The 15,408-nt window shown below is 42.5% G+C and overlaps 1 protein-coding gene across 5 annotated transcripts in view; it reads right to left on the bottom strand.

Annotated features, from left to right (window-relative positions):
• Window positions 1-1,421: 1,421 nt before the first annotated feature.
• LOC121535164 (cyclin-Y) overlaps window positions 1,422-15,408 on the bottom strand; it is a 46,494-nt gene continuing 32,507 nt past the window's right edge. For 2 of the 5 annotated variants that reach the window (XM_041841944.2, XM_041841949.2), the window contains exons 2-12: window positions 7,833-7,907; window positions 7,045-7,065; window positions 6,544-6,578; window positions 6,398-6,421; window positions 5,940-6,034; window positions 5,797-5,832; window positions 5,630-5,687; window positions 5,380-5,499; window positions 3,593-3,759; window positions 2,915-3,077; window positions 1,422-2,627 (exon numbers count right to left, since the gene is read on the bottom strand). In XM_041841944.2, coding sequence (XP_041697878.1) covers window positions 2,511-2,627; window positions 2,915-3,077; window positions 3,593-3,759; window positions 5,380-5,499; window positions 5,630-5,687; window positions 5,797-5,832; window positions 5,940-6,034; window positions 6,398-6,421; window positions 6,544-6,578; window positions 7,045-7,065; window positions 7,833-7,907 — 911 coding nt within the window. In that variant the 3' untranslated portion in view covers window positions 1,422-2,510. The remainder of the gene's footprint in view (window positions 2,628-2,914; window positions 3,078-3,592; window positions 3,760-5,379; window positions 5,500-5,629; window positions 5,688-5,796; window positions 5,833-5,939; window positions 6,035-6,397; window positions 6,422-6,543; window positions 6,579-7,044; window positions 7,066-7,832; window positions 7,908-15,408) is intronic. The other 3 variants (XM_041841947.2, XM_041841945.2, XM_041841948.2) reach the window with 3 other exon arrangements.

The following is a 15,408-nucleotide window of genomic DNA, read 5'->3' as shown; positions in this document are numbered from 1 at the left end:
AAATGTCAGAATAATAGTAGAGAGAATGATTTATTTCAGCTTTTATTTATTTCATCACATTCCCAGTGGGTCAGAAGTTTACATACACTCAATTAGTGGTTGGTAGCATTGCCTTTCAATTGTTTAACTTTGGTCATACATTTCGGGTAGCCTTCCACAAGCTTCCCACAATAAGTTGGGTGAATTTTGTCCCATTCCTCCTGACAGTGCTGGTGTAACTGAGTCAGGTTTGTAGGCCTCCTTGCTCGCACACGCCTTTTCAGTTCTGCCCACACATTTTCTATAGGATTGAGGTCAGGGCTTTGTGATGGCCACTCCAATACCTTGACTTTGTTGTCCTTAAGCCATTTTGCCACAACTTTGGAAGTATGCTTGGGGTCATTGTCCATTTGGAAGACCCATTTGTGACCAAGCTTTAACTTCCTGACTGATGTCTTGAGATGTTGCTTCAATATATCCACATAATTTTCTTTCCTCATGATGCCATCTATTTTGTGAAGTGCACCAGTCCCTCCTGCAGCAAAGCACCCCCACAGCATGATGCTGCCACCCCCGTGCTTCACGGTTGGGATGGTGTTCTTCGGCTTGCAAGAACCCCCTTTTTCCTCCAAACATAACGATGGTCATTATGGTCAAACAGTTCTATTTTTGTTTCATCAGACCAGAGGACATTTCTCTAAAAAGTAGAATCTTTGTCCACATGTGCAGTAGCAAACCGTAGACTGGCTTTTTTATGGCGGTTTTGGAGCAGTGGCTTCTTCCTTGCTGAGCGGCCTTTGAGGTTATGTCGATATAGGACTCATTTTACTGTGGATATAGATACTTTTGTACCGGTTTCCTCCAGCATCTTCACAAGGTCCTTTGCTGTTGTTCTGGGATTGATTTGCACTTTTCGCACCAAAGTACGTTCATCTCTAGGAGACAGAACGCGTCTCCTTCCTGAGCGGTATGACGGCTGCGTGGTCCCATGGTGTTTATACTTGCGTACTATTGTCTGTACAGATGAACGTGGTACCTTCAGGTGTTTGGAAATTGCTCCCAAGGATGAACCAGACTTGTGGAGGTCTACAATTTTCTTTCTGAGGTCTTGGCTGATTTCTTTTGATTTTCCCATGATGTCAAGCAAATAGGCACTGAGTTTGAAGGTAGGCCTTGAAATACATCCACAGGTACACCTCCAATTGACTCAAATGATGTCAATTAGCCTATCAGAAGCTTCTGAAGCCATGACATCATTTTCTGGAATTTTCCAAGCTGTTTAAAGGCACAGTCAACTTAGTGTATGTAAACTTCTGACCCACTGGAATTGTGCTACAGTGAATTATAAGTGAAATAATCTGTCTGTAAACAATTGTTGGAAAAATTACTTGTGTCATGCACAAAGTAGATGTCCTAACCGACTTGCCAAAACTATAGTTTGTTAACAAGAAATTTGTGGAGTGGTTGAAAAATGAGTTTTAATGAATAAACTTCCAACTTCAACTGTACTTTGAATCCTGTGGATGACACATTCACAGTAGCTAAATCACTCACATATATCTCCAAGAGCTTTCAATTATGAATTTAGCTGCATATTTGAATACAACATTCTGGGTATTGGGAGGTACAGTAACTGTACACTAGTGGAAAGGTATTAATATGGTCAACTTGTGAAATAATTTGTTCATTAAGAACTAAATGATTCTGGAATGTGAATGTAGATCTCCAGTAGAAACACCTGCACAGCTAGAAGGCTGTTTTACCTGATCAAATACTGTACTTGGGTTTGGTCGGCTGTAGCAGTAGGTAGTAAAAACAACTATGAATAAAAAATACATAAAAACCTGTTCACCAAAAGCCACAGAACCATCTTCAAAGGCAACCATCTGTCCCGTCATGCCAGGTTGGATAGTCTAGACCCAGGGTCATATTCCTTAGTGGACACTGTGGCAAAACGTTTTGCAACGGCAACGAAAACACACTTATTGGACAAGTTCAGGTCGTCCCTCCCCGTTTCAGTCTGTTTTCGTTTGGTATGATCCAGGATAAGAGGTCAAATTACATTGACATTTTGTTTTCTGACAACTTCTCTCTTGGTTTGCTGCTACAACGCATAAAGCTCATGTTGCCACAGTGATCATCTGGCTACTTCTGTTATATCACAAAGAAGCTCTCATTTTTCTTTTTCTTAACAGTCAGTGAAATACCAGTCCTGTAGAGCTCTTCCCTCTGTGTTACAGGAGCAGCGGCACTGTGAAGGCATCTATCTGTGATGGGGACAATGTCTGCCTGTCTGTCTATGTTAGGATTGCAGAATTCCGGTAACTTTTCCCAAATTCCCAGGTTTTCCAGAAATCGAGATTGGAGGATTCCAGATTTCCTGCTGATTCCAGGAATCTTCCAATCAGGATTTCTAGAAAACCTGGGAATTTGGGGAAAGTTACCAGAATTTTGCAACTCTAGGTAAAAAGACTGGATGTCCCCATGCTGGCCTGAGGCCCAGTCTCAGGTCTAGTCTATGTTCCTGGTTGTTAGGAGAGGATGGCAGGGACCCATCGCACCCCGACCAGGTTGTCCACGCTCATGGTGCGCTTCTTGGCAGCTCTCCTGGCATCCTTGTACTTGTCATCACACAACCTCGAGATTGCCTGCAGGAACAACAGAACATGGTGAATCGATAAACAAACTCAGATGTATCGCTTGAACTGAATTTTTATTGCCCTTCAGGCATGGACTACATCTTCAGGTCCAAGTGTTAAACCAAGCCTATTCAGAGGACCAGCTGCCATCAATGAATCTATCAAATGTATTTTCAGATCAGCAGTTGTCAGAAAGTGCTCTACTGTAAAATCACTTTGTGACAGCTGCTGGTGTAAAAAGGGCTTTATAAATAAATGTGATCATTGATAAACAGCTAGATTGAGTGGTGGCTCACCTCTAGTCTTTGGGCTTTGTCCCGGCTCAGGGGCTCAAGAGGGAAGCTCAGGTTGTTGGTCTCTGACAGTGAGCGCAGGTCAAAGTAATACTTGGCATAAACACTTGACGGAACATTGATGTTGAACTGAAGAAGCTCCAGAAACTGACGCTCTAACTCGTTCCTGTTCAGAAAAAAGTGAGATATATATTTTTTTCACAACAATTGGTGGCACTGTTACGTAGACAGCTCACTGTCCTAGAGATCAAAACCAACATATTAGGGGCACGTTCCAAAGCGTCTGTGTAAAAACATGAATGTACATGCTTTTGATTTCAAAATGTGGTCCAGTGTCAACCATAAGTCAGTAATGCTTTAAGTCTAAGCATTTATACAGAAAAAGTGTGTATTTTCAAATGCAAGCAGCAAAACAGGTCAGCTACAATTAGCCGGCAGAAGAGTCCCTGTTGAAAATAACATCCTGAAAATAAAATGTATCATGTTCCCATTCCAGTCGTGGACATACACTCTAGACGTGACATACTTCAGTGTCTCACCTGTTTGTATTTCTCACACAATTGTAATGACTATATAAGTGTAGCAGACTTGTTATACACAGTGATGTCTGAGGATCTGACAGTAGTCTTTGTTCCATATATTGATTGATTGATTGATTGATCGATTGATCGATCAACTCACATGTCCTCCACGGTGATGTCTTTGAGGATCTGGCAGTAGTCTACGTTCCACACAGCCTGGTCGTCCCAGACCTTAGATGCCAACAGGATGGCTCCCAGCACGATACGCTTCCAGTTCCCTGGGCCAATGTCTATCTCTGCATACGTCAGCAGCCTCTCAACGTACACCTGAAAAACACAATGGGAAAATTAATACTAAAGTCACGAGGCAATTGAGGCAACTACCTTTGTGATATTGGTTGCATCCCAAATGGCACCCTATTCCCTAAATAGTATGTTAATCTCCTGATAATGCTTGGCACACACAGAGCTGTGTTCAAAATCTGACCCGTATCTCAAGCTTGAATCATACAGTGACCTCCTGTGAACTCCCCCTCAACCCCACAACTACTCACCCAAGGCACACCACACACCCTAATCCCTCTCTCACAGCTCCCATCAGCCCCCAGTGCGCTCTCAGGATGATCTCAGGAGACAAGCCAAGGATGTGTGTAAATTGAAGACAAGGCCACAGCATTGGTGCATCGAAATGTCACGTGGTGTGTGGAAAATGCGTTTCTGTGATGCTGACATTAGCCCTTCTCTGCTCTGGCTGCAGACCGTCTGTGTATTCCACAGGCAGTAGAGTAGTAGCCCCAGGCCTTGTACTGTACGTTGATGACTCAGTGGCTTACTGGCTTTGGCGGTTGACCTAGTTTTCCTCCACTGCTGCCCTTGACAGCCTCTGAATCTGCCTGCCAGCCGCCCACAGACACAGGCTAGTTAGGAGGCTTCTTCTGACAGACTGGGGCCTGTGTCCCAAATTGCAACCTATTCCCTATATAGAGCTATGGGCCATGGTCAACAGTAGTGCACTAAATAGGGAATAGGGTGCAATTTGGGATGCACTCACAGGCTAGTTAGGCAGCCTCTGGTGATCAGCCTGAGACAGGAACACTCCAAGCCTGTGTCTGACCGGGGATATACATACTGAGACAGTAACCAACAGGATACCAGATGATCAAACATGTCGCTAAAGGGGATAAAATAACTTGGTGGAGAGGAGTTCTGTCTGCCCAGTCTGAGAAGGTGTGAAAGTACTACCTAAGTAGTTTTTTGGGGTACCTGTACTTTACATTTTTGATAACTTCTACTTCACTACATTCCTAAAGAAAATATTGTACTTTTTACTCCATACATTTTCCCTGACAACCAAAAGTACTCGTTACATTTTGAATGCTTAGCAGGACAGGAAAATAGTCAAATTCATGCACTTATCAAGAGAACATGTGGTCATCCCTACTGGCTCTGATCTGGCACTCACTAAACACAAATGCATCTTTTGTAAATAATGTCTGAGTGCTGGAGTGTACCCCTGGCTAACCAAAAATAAAACTAAAACAAGAAAATTGTGCAGTCTGCTTTGCTAAATAATAGGAATTTTAAATGATTTATACTTTTACTTTTGATAAAGTATTTTTTAGTAATTACATTTACTTTTGATACTTAAGTATATTTAAAACCAAATACTTTTACTCAAGTAGTATTTTACTGGCTGACTTTTGCTTGAGTAACTTTCTATTAAGGTATCTATACTTTTACTCAAGTATGACAATTGGGTTATTTTCCACCACTGCTGATGAGTTGAGAATGAACTTTTCTAAAAAGATATAGGCCTACTGTATGACACCTCTGATGAAACATTGAGTATCCCATTGGCAAGCTACCTGGTAAAAAGTAGTGCACTATATAGGTTATAGGGTGCCATTTGGGATGCAAACAATGGAGTCAACCATCCCCCTCCTTTACCAGTGTAACGATGGCACATTCTGCAGTGAGCTGAGCAGTGCTGAACAGCATCCGGACGAAGCGGTAGATCTGTTTCTGCTCTGGGTTGTGTTTGTCATAGTCAGACGGCACTTCTGATTTCTGTGGGAGTAGGAGAACATGAAGGCTTTATGAACAGGGTCACTGTATAAAAACTAAATTCATGCACGCATGCACGCATAAAACACAGTGGGTCAATATGAACACATGCACGGATTGCTTCGGCTATTACCGTGAGAGGGTGAAGCTTCTCGTCAAAAATGTCTTGCCGCATTCCTCCATCTGTGTCCCTGAAACAGGCAATTCAGGAAAGGTTAAATGTTTTACTGAACTGTTACACTAGCTAGCCAAACTCTCCATTCAAGGCATTGCTTGCTCAAAGTGATAGGGTATTCTTACCTGTTCTTTATATGGTAATATATTGCAAGGGATACACTGTAGAGAAGAAAAAACAGGTCGTTGTTGAGGCATTTGTCATAACAAGGACATTCTGTCTGTCCCAAAGGTCAACTCATGCAAATGTAACTGGGACATACACTCACCATTTGATGGTGAATTTAAGGTTGGGCTGACTGACAGTGTTGTCATCGAGGAAGATTGTGGAACAGGAGCTGTGTTTTCGTCTCCTTGATCCATGCTACGATAATGAAGTAGAATTACAAATACACATCTATGGCTACAATTATAAAAGCTGACTGTTATTAGAGGGCATGTTGTTAGTAGAGGGCATATTGATACATGAAATAAGGTTTCTACAGTAGGCTACTTCCTCAAACGTAGCATGCGATGGACATGCATAACAAATGAAGACATGAAACGTAATTGTGTATCGGCTATCTAAAGATTGTTAATCATTTACAATAATGCAGAGAGTTCTTCACTCCTAACATGTTACCATGAATGATGCAAGCCGGCACTAACAACATGAATTTAACATGATGTCACATGAGTTGCAATTGAATGGATCCATGGAGGACACATAAATAATGTTGTACATTACCTTTGACTCGTCAATGTGTGTTAACTTGTAAAACAACAAGGAATTATCATGGGCAATTCATACATTATGAATCAGTTACAAAGACTAATTGTCCAATATCATGAAATAATACATTTGCCTATATTTAATAAGCATTTAATACTCACATGATTGATGAAGAGGCTCTTTCTTTTTTCACGCACTAAACACAGAGACAAAAATACAAAGAGTTTGGCTTTGATCCTTGGTTATCGGCATTGCCCTAGAAATTGCACAAGCAATAGAAAAAAGCATAATGGTAGATTTGCCAGCATGATCAGCAAGACATTCTGAGCTGAAACAGCAAGGCTTCTATGGACCCTACATGGAATATTTGTGACAAACTGTAGAGAGAGAAGCATTTCAAAGTGTGCACAAAGAGGACAACGCGGTTAATATCACATTATCAGAGCTGGTTAGTCATAAAGGCAAGTCCTAGCTTCCACATAGGTTAAAATGTAACTTGACATCAATGCATAACTATTAAAGTAAAACATTCACTTAAGTGGAAGCTAGGATTCACCCCTAATGCTGTCTAGGCATAGAGAACATTAGAGACAGATTCCACTCTGCAGCTAGGGGGAAGCAGAACCACTTCGTGACATACAGTGGCCTAAACTTATACTCACCATTGTTGCTAGGCAACTCCACTGAAAGAGAACCAAAATCCATTACTTAATTTACCTGTCCAACTCAAAAAAACGCACAACTATCATTGGCTCTCACTTTAATACATGGGTAAGTATCAAATGTCACCTTTTCTCAGATGCAGCTTCGATTCTGGACAACGGTGTCACTTAACCTGCTCTGCTGCTAGTACTGTCTTGTTACAGTACAACATAACTAAGCATGACTCAAAGTTCTTTGAATCAGTCATAAGCATGTGTTGTAATGTTATCCTTCCTAGAAAAATGTTAATATTTATCAGAGAAAAACACAGTAACAGTGTGATAGGATGAGAATCCCCAGAGGCTGCTGGTACTGCTAGTGAAACACCCCAGGGCAAGGCATAAATTACCACCGAGCTCAAAGCTGACTGTGTTCAATGGTGCTATGTGATCTGGGATTGTAATATCATACTTTGTATTGTGTTATAGAGGTTATACTGTACTGCCGTATGTATCAAGCGTCTCAGAGTAGGTGTGCTGATCTAGGATCAGGTCCCCCCTGTCCATGTGATCTTATTCATTATGATCTAAAATGCAAAAACGGATTCTAGAGCACTCCTACTGAGATGCTTTATGAATATGGGCCCAGGAGCTTTCACTGATAAACCTGGGGGTTTTCTTGATCAGGACACATGATCAGGAAAACCTTTGGTCTTCCCTAAAGGCTTTAGGTAAAAGTCCATGTTAAATGCTCCCGTTGAGGGATTCCAAAGATTCTGAGATTCATTGATTTATTGCGACCAACTCACCATCCGTCTGAGATTTACTGAGGAATATTGTGCTGGCCCGAGGATGGTCAGAGGGGTTGTACTCCATGTTCAATTCTGTGAAAACAAAAACAATCACTCTGTCAGTTACTGGATATCTCATTGTAAGCAATGTCAACTATGGTAAGAGTCCCACATGGCACCCAATTTCACTGCTCTTTAGGTTCCTGGTCAAAAGTTGTGCACTAAATAAATCTAATCAAATCAAAATGTATTTGTCACGTGATTCATAAACAACTGGTGTAGACTAACAGTGAATTTCTTATTTACGGGTCTTTTTCCAACAATGCAGCTTTAAAGATAAAATAAAAATAGTGACACGAGGAGTAACTGCAGTGAATAATGAATAACAAGTAAAAACAACATGGCTATATACAGGAAGTACCAGTACAGAGTCGATGTGCAGGAGTACGAGGTAATTGAGGTAGCTATGTACAGATAGGTAGGGGTAAAGTGACTAGGCAACAGGACAGATCCAGTGCATTCGGAAAGTATTCAGACCCCTTCCCTTTTTCCACATTTTATTACAGCCTTATTCTAAAATGGATTAAATAAATAAAAATCCTCAATCTACACACAATATCCCATAATGACAAAGCAAACAGGTTTTTAGACATTTTTGCAAATGTATTAAATATGAAAACTGAAATACCTTATTTACATAAGTATTCAGACCCTTCGCTATGAGACTCAAAGTTGAGCTCAGGTGCATCCTGTTTCCATTGATCACCCTTGAGATGTTTCTACAACTTGATTGGAGTCCACCTGTGGTAAATTCAATTGATTGGACATGATTTGGAAAAAGGCACACACCTGTCTATACAAGGTCCTACAGTTGACAGTGCAGGTCAGAGCAAAAACCAAGCCATGAGGTCAAAGGAATTGTCCGTAGATCTCCGAGACAGGATTTTGTTGAGGCACAGATCTGGGGGAGGGTACCAAAACATTTCTGCAGCATTGAAGGTCCCCAAGAACACAGTTGCCGCCATCATTCTTAAATGGAAGAAGTTTAGAACCACCAAGAATCTTCCTAGAGCTGTCCGCCCGGCCAAACTGAGCAATTGGGGGAGAAGGGCCTTGGTCAGGGTGTTGACCAAGAACCCGATGGTCACTCTGACAGAGCTCCAGAGATCCTCTGTGGAGATGGGAGAACCTTCCAGAAGGACAACCATCTCTGCAGCACTCCACCAAATCAGGCCTTTACATTTTACATGTACATTTTAGTCATTTAGCAGACGCTCTTATCCAGAGCGACTTAGTTAGTGAGTGCATACATCATTTATTTGTATTTTTCATACCCCCCGTGGGAAACGAACCCACAACCCTGGCGTTGCAAACGCCATGCTCTACCAACTGAGCTACATCCCTGCCGGCCATTCCCTCCCCTACCCTGGACGACGCTTGGCCAATTGTGCGCCGCCCCATGGGTCTCCCGGTCGCGGCCGGCTACGACAGAGCCTGGATTCGAACCAGGATCTCTAGTGGCACAGCTAGCACTGCGATGCAGTGCCTTAGACCACTGCGCCACTCGGGAGAGTGGCCAGACGGAAGCCACTCCTCAGTAAAAGGCAAATGACAGTCCGCTTGCCAAAATGCACCTGAAGGACTCTCAGACCATGAGAAACAAGATTCTCTGGTCTGATGAAACTAAGACTGAACTCTTTGACCAAGCGTCACGTCTGGAGGAAACCAGGCACCGCTCATCACCTGGCCAATACCATCCCTACGGTGAAGCATGGTGGTGGCAGCATCATGCTGTGGGGAGGTTTTTCAGCAGTAGGGACTGGGAGACTAGTCAGGATCGAGGGAAAGATGAACGGAGCAAAGTACAGAGAGATCCTTGATGAAAACCTGCTCCAGAGCACTCAGGACCTCAGACTGGGGCGAAGGTTCACCTTCCAACAGGACAACGACCCTAAGCACACAGCCAAGACAATGCAGGAGTGGCTTCGGGACAAGTCACTGAACGTCATTGAGTGGCCCAGCCAGAGCCCGGACTTGAACCCGATCAAACATCTATGGAGAGACCTGAAAATAGCTGTGCAGCAACGCTCCCCATCCAACCTGACAGAGCTTGAGAGGATCTGCAGAGAATAATGGGAGAAACTCCCCAAATACAGGTGTGCCAAGCTGGAAGCGTCATACCCAAGACTTTGCTTTGTCATTATGGGGTATTGTGTGTAGATTGAGGAAAAAAACAATTTTATCAATTTTAAAATAAGGCTGTAATGTAACAAAATGTGGAAAAAGTTAAGGGGTCTGAATACTTTCCAAATGCACTGTAATAGTCTGAGCTGTAGCAGCAGCGTATGTGGTGAGTGTGTAAGTGTGTGTGTGTGTGTGTGTGTGTGTGTGTGTGGTCAGTATGCATATGTGCGCGTGTTGTGTGTGGGGGTATGTAGTGTGTGTGTGTGTGTTGGGGTGTCAGTATGTGTGAGTGTGTGGATAGAGTCAGTGCAGGAAAGTTCGTTAAAAAAGGGTAAATGCAGGTAGTCTGGGTAGCCATTTGATTAGCTAATTAGCAGCCTTATGGCTTGGGGTAGAAGCTGTTCAGGGTCCTGTTGGTTCCAGACTTGGTGCACTGGTACCGCTTGCCGTGCGGTAGCAGAGAGAACAGTCTATGGCTTGGGTGGCTGGAGTCTTTTTCTCTGACACTGCCTGGTATAGAGGTCCTGGATGGCAGGGAGCTCGGCCCCAGTGATGTACTAGGCCGTACTCACAAACCTCTGTAGCACCTTGCGGTCGGGTGCCTTGCAGTTGTCGTACAAAGCAGTGATGCAGCCAGTCAATATGCTTTCAATGGTGCAGCTGTAGAATTCTTTGAGGATCTGAGGGGCCATGCCAAATCTTTTCAGCCTCCTGAGGTTGCTGTGCCTTCTTCACAAATGTGGGGGTGTGTGTGGACCATGTTAATTCCTTAGTGATGTGGACACCGAGGAACATGAAGCTCTCGACCCGCTCCACTACAGCCCCATCGATGTGAATAGGGAGTAACTCAGTTTACTGTAGTCCACGATCAGCTCATTTGTCTTGCTGACATTGAGGGAGAGGTTGTCCTGGCACCACACTGGCAGGTCTCTGACCTCCCTATAGGCTGCCTCAAAGGGAATAGGGAGGAATTTTAAACGCAAACTAAAATATAATCTGTCGTGTAGAACTCAGAAATGTTGAGTTCCTCAAGTTACAACACAATGTCTTGCAAGAGAGAAAAACAGCCTCTTGTTGAATATGAAAACATTTCATTTTAGACAAACACATGCAACTGACCCCCAAAATGTAGGGGTGAAATGACATTTCAAAAGGTTACATTTATATCCTACGTTTTTCTCTCGTCCGTGCATTGGCCTCATCCAGCCACAGGGAGTATGGCAGCAGACAGACCATAAACATGCCTGATTCAATAGAGGGCCAAATCAAGCCGAGCTGTACTGGGCTGGCCTGATTATGCATCCACTACAGTTCCTGAAAGCTTGCTGGAAAGGACAATGTGAAGAAAAAAAAATAGCCAAGCCAGCACAGCACAGTTCGGCTCTATACACAGACAAGAGGCCCGATATGTTGTACACACAGTGTAAAAGCAGAGGGCAGCAGCACACAAACTAGTGCTGAGAAGGATTACCTGCCAGCCGTGATTAAAACGCTAATCAATAGCTTTCCTAGAAAACACAGGGAACATAGTCACACAAGCAGCCTTAACAGTGAAGGACCACAGGTTGCAGCCTATTTCCTACATGGTGCTCTGCTCAAAGTAGTGCACTATGTGTTTGTTCCATGCTGTACTCCCTAGTCCTCTTCCATCCATTTGTGTTTTTTCCCTCTTCACTCTCACCGAGACATTGGAGCATGATTCATGCTTTGTGATTCAGAGCAAATCTACATCACGGCGTAGGGATATGAGCTACGGGTTGGCGTGCTCGTGTTTGTGAATGTTTCACATCAAACAGATTGTTACGCTCATATGCTCTACATATGCTACGGTATCAAATCAAAAGTTTATTGGTCACATAAACAGATTTGTAGATGTTATTGCAGCTGCAGCAAAAAACGTAGCAAAATACTGCAAAGTTGTCTAGGAGCTAGAAACAGGGTGACTGTGTGTCGGCACCATCTTGCTGTACATTACCCTGATTAAGAAAAAGGTACTGAAGGATAGTAATTTAACATATTAGTAGCTACCGTTCACTTGGGACTGTGCATTGTAAAGAAAGAAAGAAGTCTCCAGGATAAAGTGTGCAACCTGTCAAAAATATGCATTTTATAACATTGAACATGGACTCCAGCCCTCACAGAGTCACCATTCCAGAGGCAAAAACACCTCAACACACCTGCTGAACCAGGAAACTGGTATTTTGTGCTCAAAGAACTGGACTAAAGATGTTACCTTAAATAATATAATAAAATCAAACCACAAAGCTAGGCCAACTTCATACTCAAGAGTGAGCAAAGTCCCTTGAAGATGCTTACATTTCTTTTTGTAGAGAAAAACTTTTTGTGGAAGGTACTACACTGCGTAAAGACCCCCACCACGCACTCAACAACGTCAAAATACATTGTTTCCTTGTAGGCCTATTTGGCAGGGAAACGGAATCGAACTGTAGACTTTTGCCTGTTTCTGTTTGAGTCTTATTAAAGAATGTGAAAGAATGTTGTCTGTTTGCTGCTTTTCATTCAGTCATGTAACAGTTCTTTAGGCCATGGCCTAAAATAAATATATTAATATGGGCAGAATATTATATTTTGTAGCATAGGCTACCGAATTTCTGAAAATAAACAGCATATATCTGGTAAAAGGCCGACATGAAAACTATTTTCACGTCGCAGCATAAAATAGCAATTTAAACATTTGATAAAGCAGTGCTGCCGTTAATAGTATTATTATTATTTACCATCTCATAGTCTCAGCAAGACTTGTCCTGCTGATGGCCCATAAGGGGTCGATGGGTTTCTTATTATATTAATGGTTGATTAAGCTTTCAGAACATTCAGACCTAGCCTACTGGTCAATAAGCTCACAGTCGTCTGGACACTTTCCTACCTGTGTAGAGCAGATCAGTCACATTTCAGTCTCCTTTTCATATCGAAAAATGCAACTGGTAGCCTATTGATATAGACTTTACATAAGCTATTGGTGCCGATCACAATAGGGTCTTTCCACCTCAAAAAGCAAGAGAAAGAGGATTTCGAAACACACACCTTCTCAGATTGTTCTGAAATAGTTTTGGTTGTTAGAAATAGATACGATTAGCATTCCTGCAACATTATTTTGTTGAAATATAATTTGATCTCTGAGAAATTAAGCTAATTGATTGAATCCAAATTGGCCATTTTATTTTATCGGATTAATATAATATTCAATAAATATAGTGGCTAATATCCGATTTGGACCAAACTTTTTTCTAACAATGAATATGACATGAGGAATCCAAAGGAATGGTTAAAAGCCATTTCCACCCCAACAATGAGTATATAGTATCAGTTCTCTATGTCTGACAAGTAGTATGGAGCTGCGGCTCGCAGTATTGTTTCTTCATCCTATGTCATCTATTCCTAGTGAATTTGGTGATGTTTTTTTCCCCTGTTCAGAGACGGTCATTGAAGTTGTTTGGTTTATGTCCCATCCTACATCCTGATAGTGCCAGGTTCTGACCACTAGATGGTGCTGTTCCTGCTATTAGGTGAACAAAGTATGAAGATCCCCCTCCCCCCAAATGTTAACCTTTTCACGTGTGAGTTCCAAATATCTCTAACGGTCACCCTAGCATGTTTTTTTTTATGTGCGTGATGTCAGAATGCACTCACCGTTCCAAAATGTGATTGTTATGCAACAGGACCGTTAACCCATGCTGCCCTCAAACCAAGGCACACTGCCTGCTAATTATCTATAGGCGATGTTTCAACTTGTCAATTTCAAATTAATTTCTAACAGTTTGAATTGAAGTGTGTTCCGCCTCCTCATTAATTCATATAGAAGTAGCCCATTTCACTGTTGCGGACAATTTATGTTTGAGGCTTTACTGAACCAGACAAATGTATCTTCCACGAGAGCCCAAGCACTTCCCCAGTTTCCCCAGATCAAGTATGCAGACATTGGTGCATCTCAAGTCAGAACAGGCCTTGCAAAACATTTTCACCCTGGCACATTTTCCCTCTGGCGCCCGCATTGCCTTCATTGTTGTTTTCCTTACAAATAATAAACTTTGGACCTACGTGCATTCCAATCAAAAGTAAGTGCCTTATTTTCTGTATAGTGTGTTGTCGTTTCTACTGTAGCATACAGTATGTATGGAGCATAATGTATTTAATGTTTAATTCACGTTTTACTGGTGACAAACCTTGCATTCCGAATCTTGCATAGATTGTAATGGTCACAATATGCATGTAAAAATACTTCCTTGAAGGTTGTACTGATTATGATGAGCTAATGCTAAGCTATTTGCCAGCTATGTGTGGCGGCATTTTTGTTGATATACAATGCATTCTGGGTGTCACATAAACGTCTGTCTCAAAGATGTTATAACAAAATGAGGTGACGGGACGGTTCACTCATCTTTCGAGTAAACTTCCGGAAGTGAATGATGGTAGACAACACACCCCCTTCAAAAAAAAATCCAGAAAATCACATTGTAGGATTTTTAATTGAATTATTTGCAAATTATGGTGGAAAATAAGTATTTGGTCAATAACTAAAGTTTCTCAATACTTTGTTATATACCCTTTGTTGGCAATGACACAGGTCAAACATTTTCTGTAAGTCTTCACAAGGTTTTCACACACTGTTGCTGGTATTTTGGCCCATTCCTCCATGCAGATCTCCTCTAGAGCAGTGATGTTTTGGGGCTGTCGCTGGGCAACACAGACTTTCAACTCCCTCCAAAGATTTTCTATGGGGTTGAGATCTGGAGACTGGCTAGGCCACTCCAGGACCTTGAAATGAGTCTTACGAAGCCACTCCTTCGTTGCCCGGGCGGTGTGTTTGGGATCATTGTCATGCTGAAAGACCCAGCCACGTTTCATCTTCAATGCCCTTGCTGATGGAAGGAGGTTTTCACTCAAAATCTCACGATACATGGCCCCATTCATTCTTTCCTTTACACGGATCAGTCGTCCTGGTCCCTTTGCAGAAAAACAGCCCCAAAGCATGATGTTTCCACCCCCATGCTTCACAGTAGGTATGGTGTTCTTTGGATGCAACTCAGCATTCTTTGTCCTCCAAACACGACGAGTTGAGTTTTTACCAAAAAGTTCTATTTTGGTTTCATCTGACATTCTCCCAATCCTCTTCTGGATCATCCAAATGCACTCTAGCAAACTTCAGACAGGCCTGGACATGTACTGGCTTAAGCAGGGGGACACGTCTGGCACTGCAGGATTTGAGTCTCTGGCGGCGTAGTGTGTTACTGATGGTAGGCTTTGTTACTTTGGTCCCAGCTCTCTGCAGGTCATTCACTAGGTCCCCCCCGTGTGGTTCTGGGATTTTTGCTCACCGTTCTTGTGATCATTTTGACCCCACGGGGTGAGATCTTGCGTGGAGCCCCAGATCGAGGGAGATTATCAGTGG

The sequence above is a fragment of the Coregonus clupeaformis genome, chromosome 21 (assembly GCF_020615455.1).
Source record: "Coregonus clupeaformis isolate EN_2021a chromosome 21, ASM2061545v1, whole genome shotgun sequence".
Classification (NCBI taxonomy): Eukaryota; Metazoa; Chordata; class Actinopteri; order Salmoniformes; family Salmonidae; genus Coregonus; species Coregonus clupeaformis.
The sequence above is the reverse complement of the archived record's forward strand: the minus strand, read 5'-3'. Positions and strand labels throughout refer to the sequence as shown.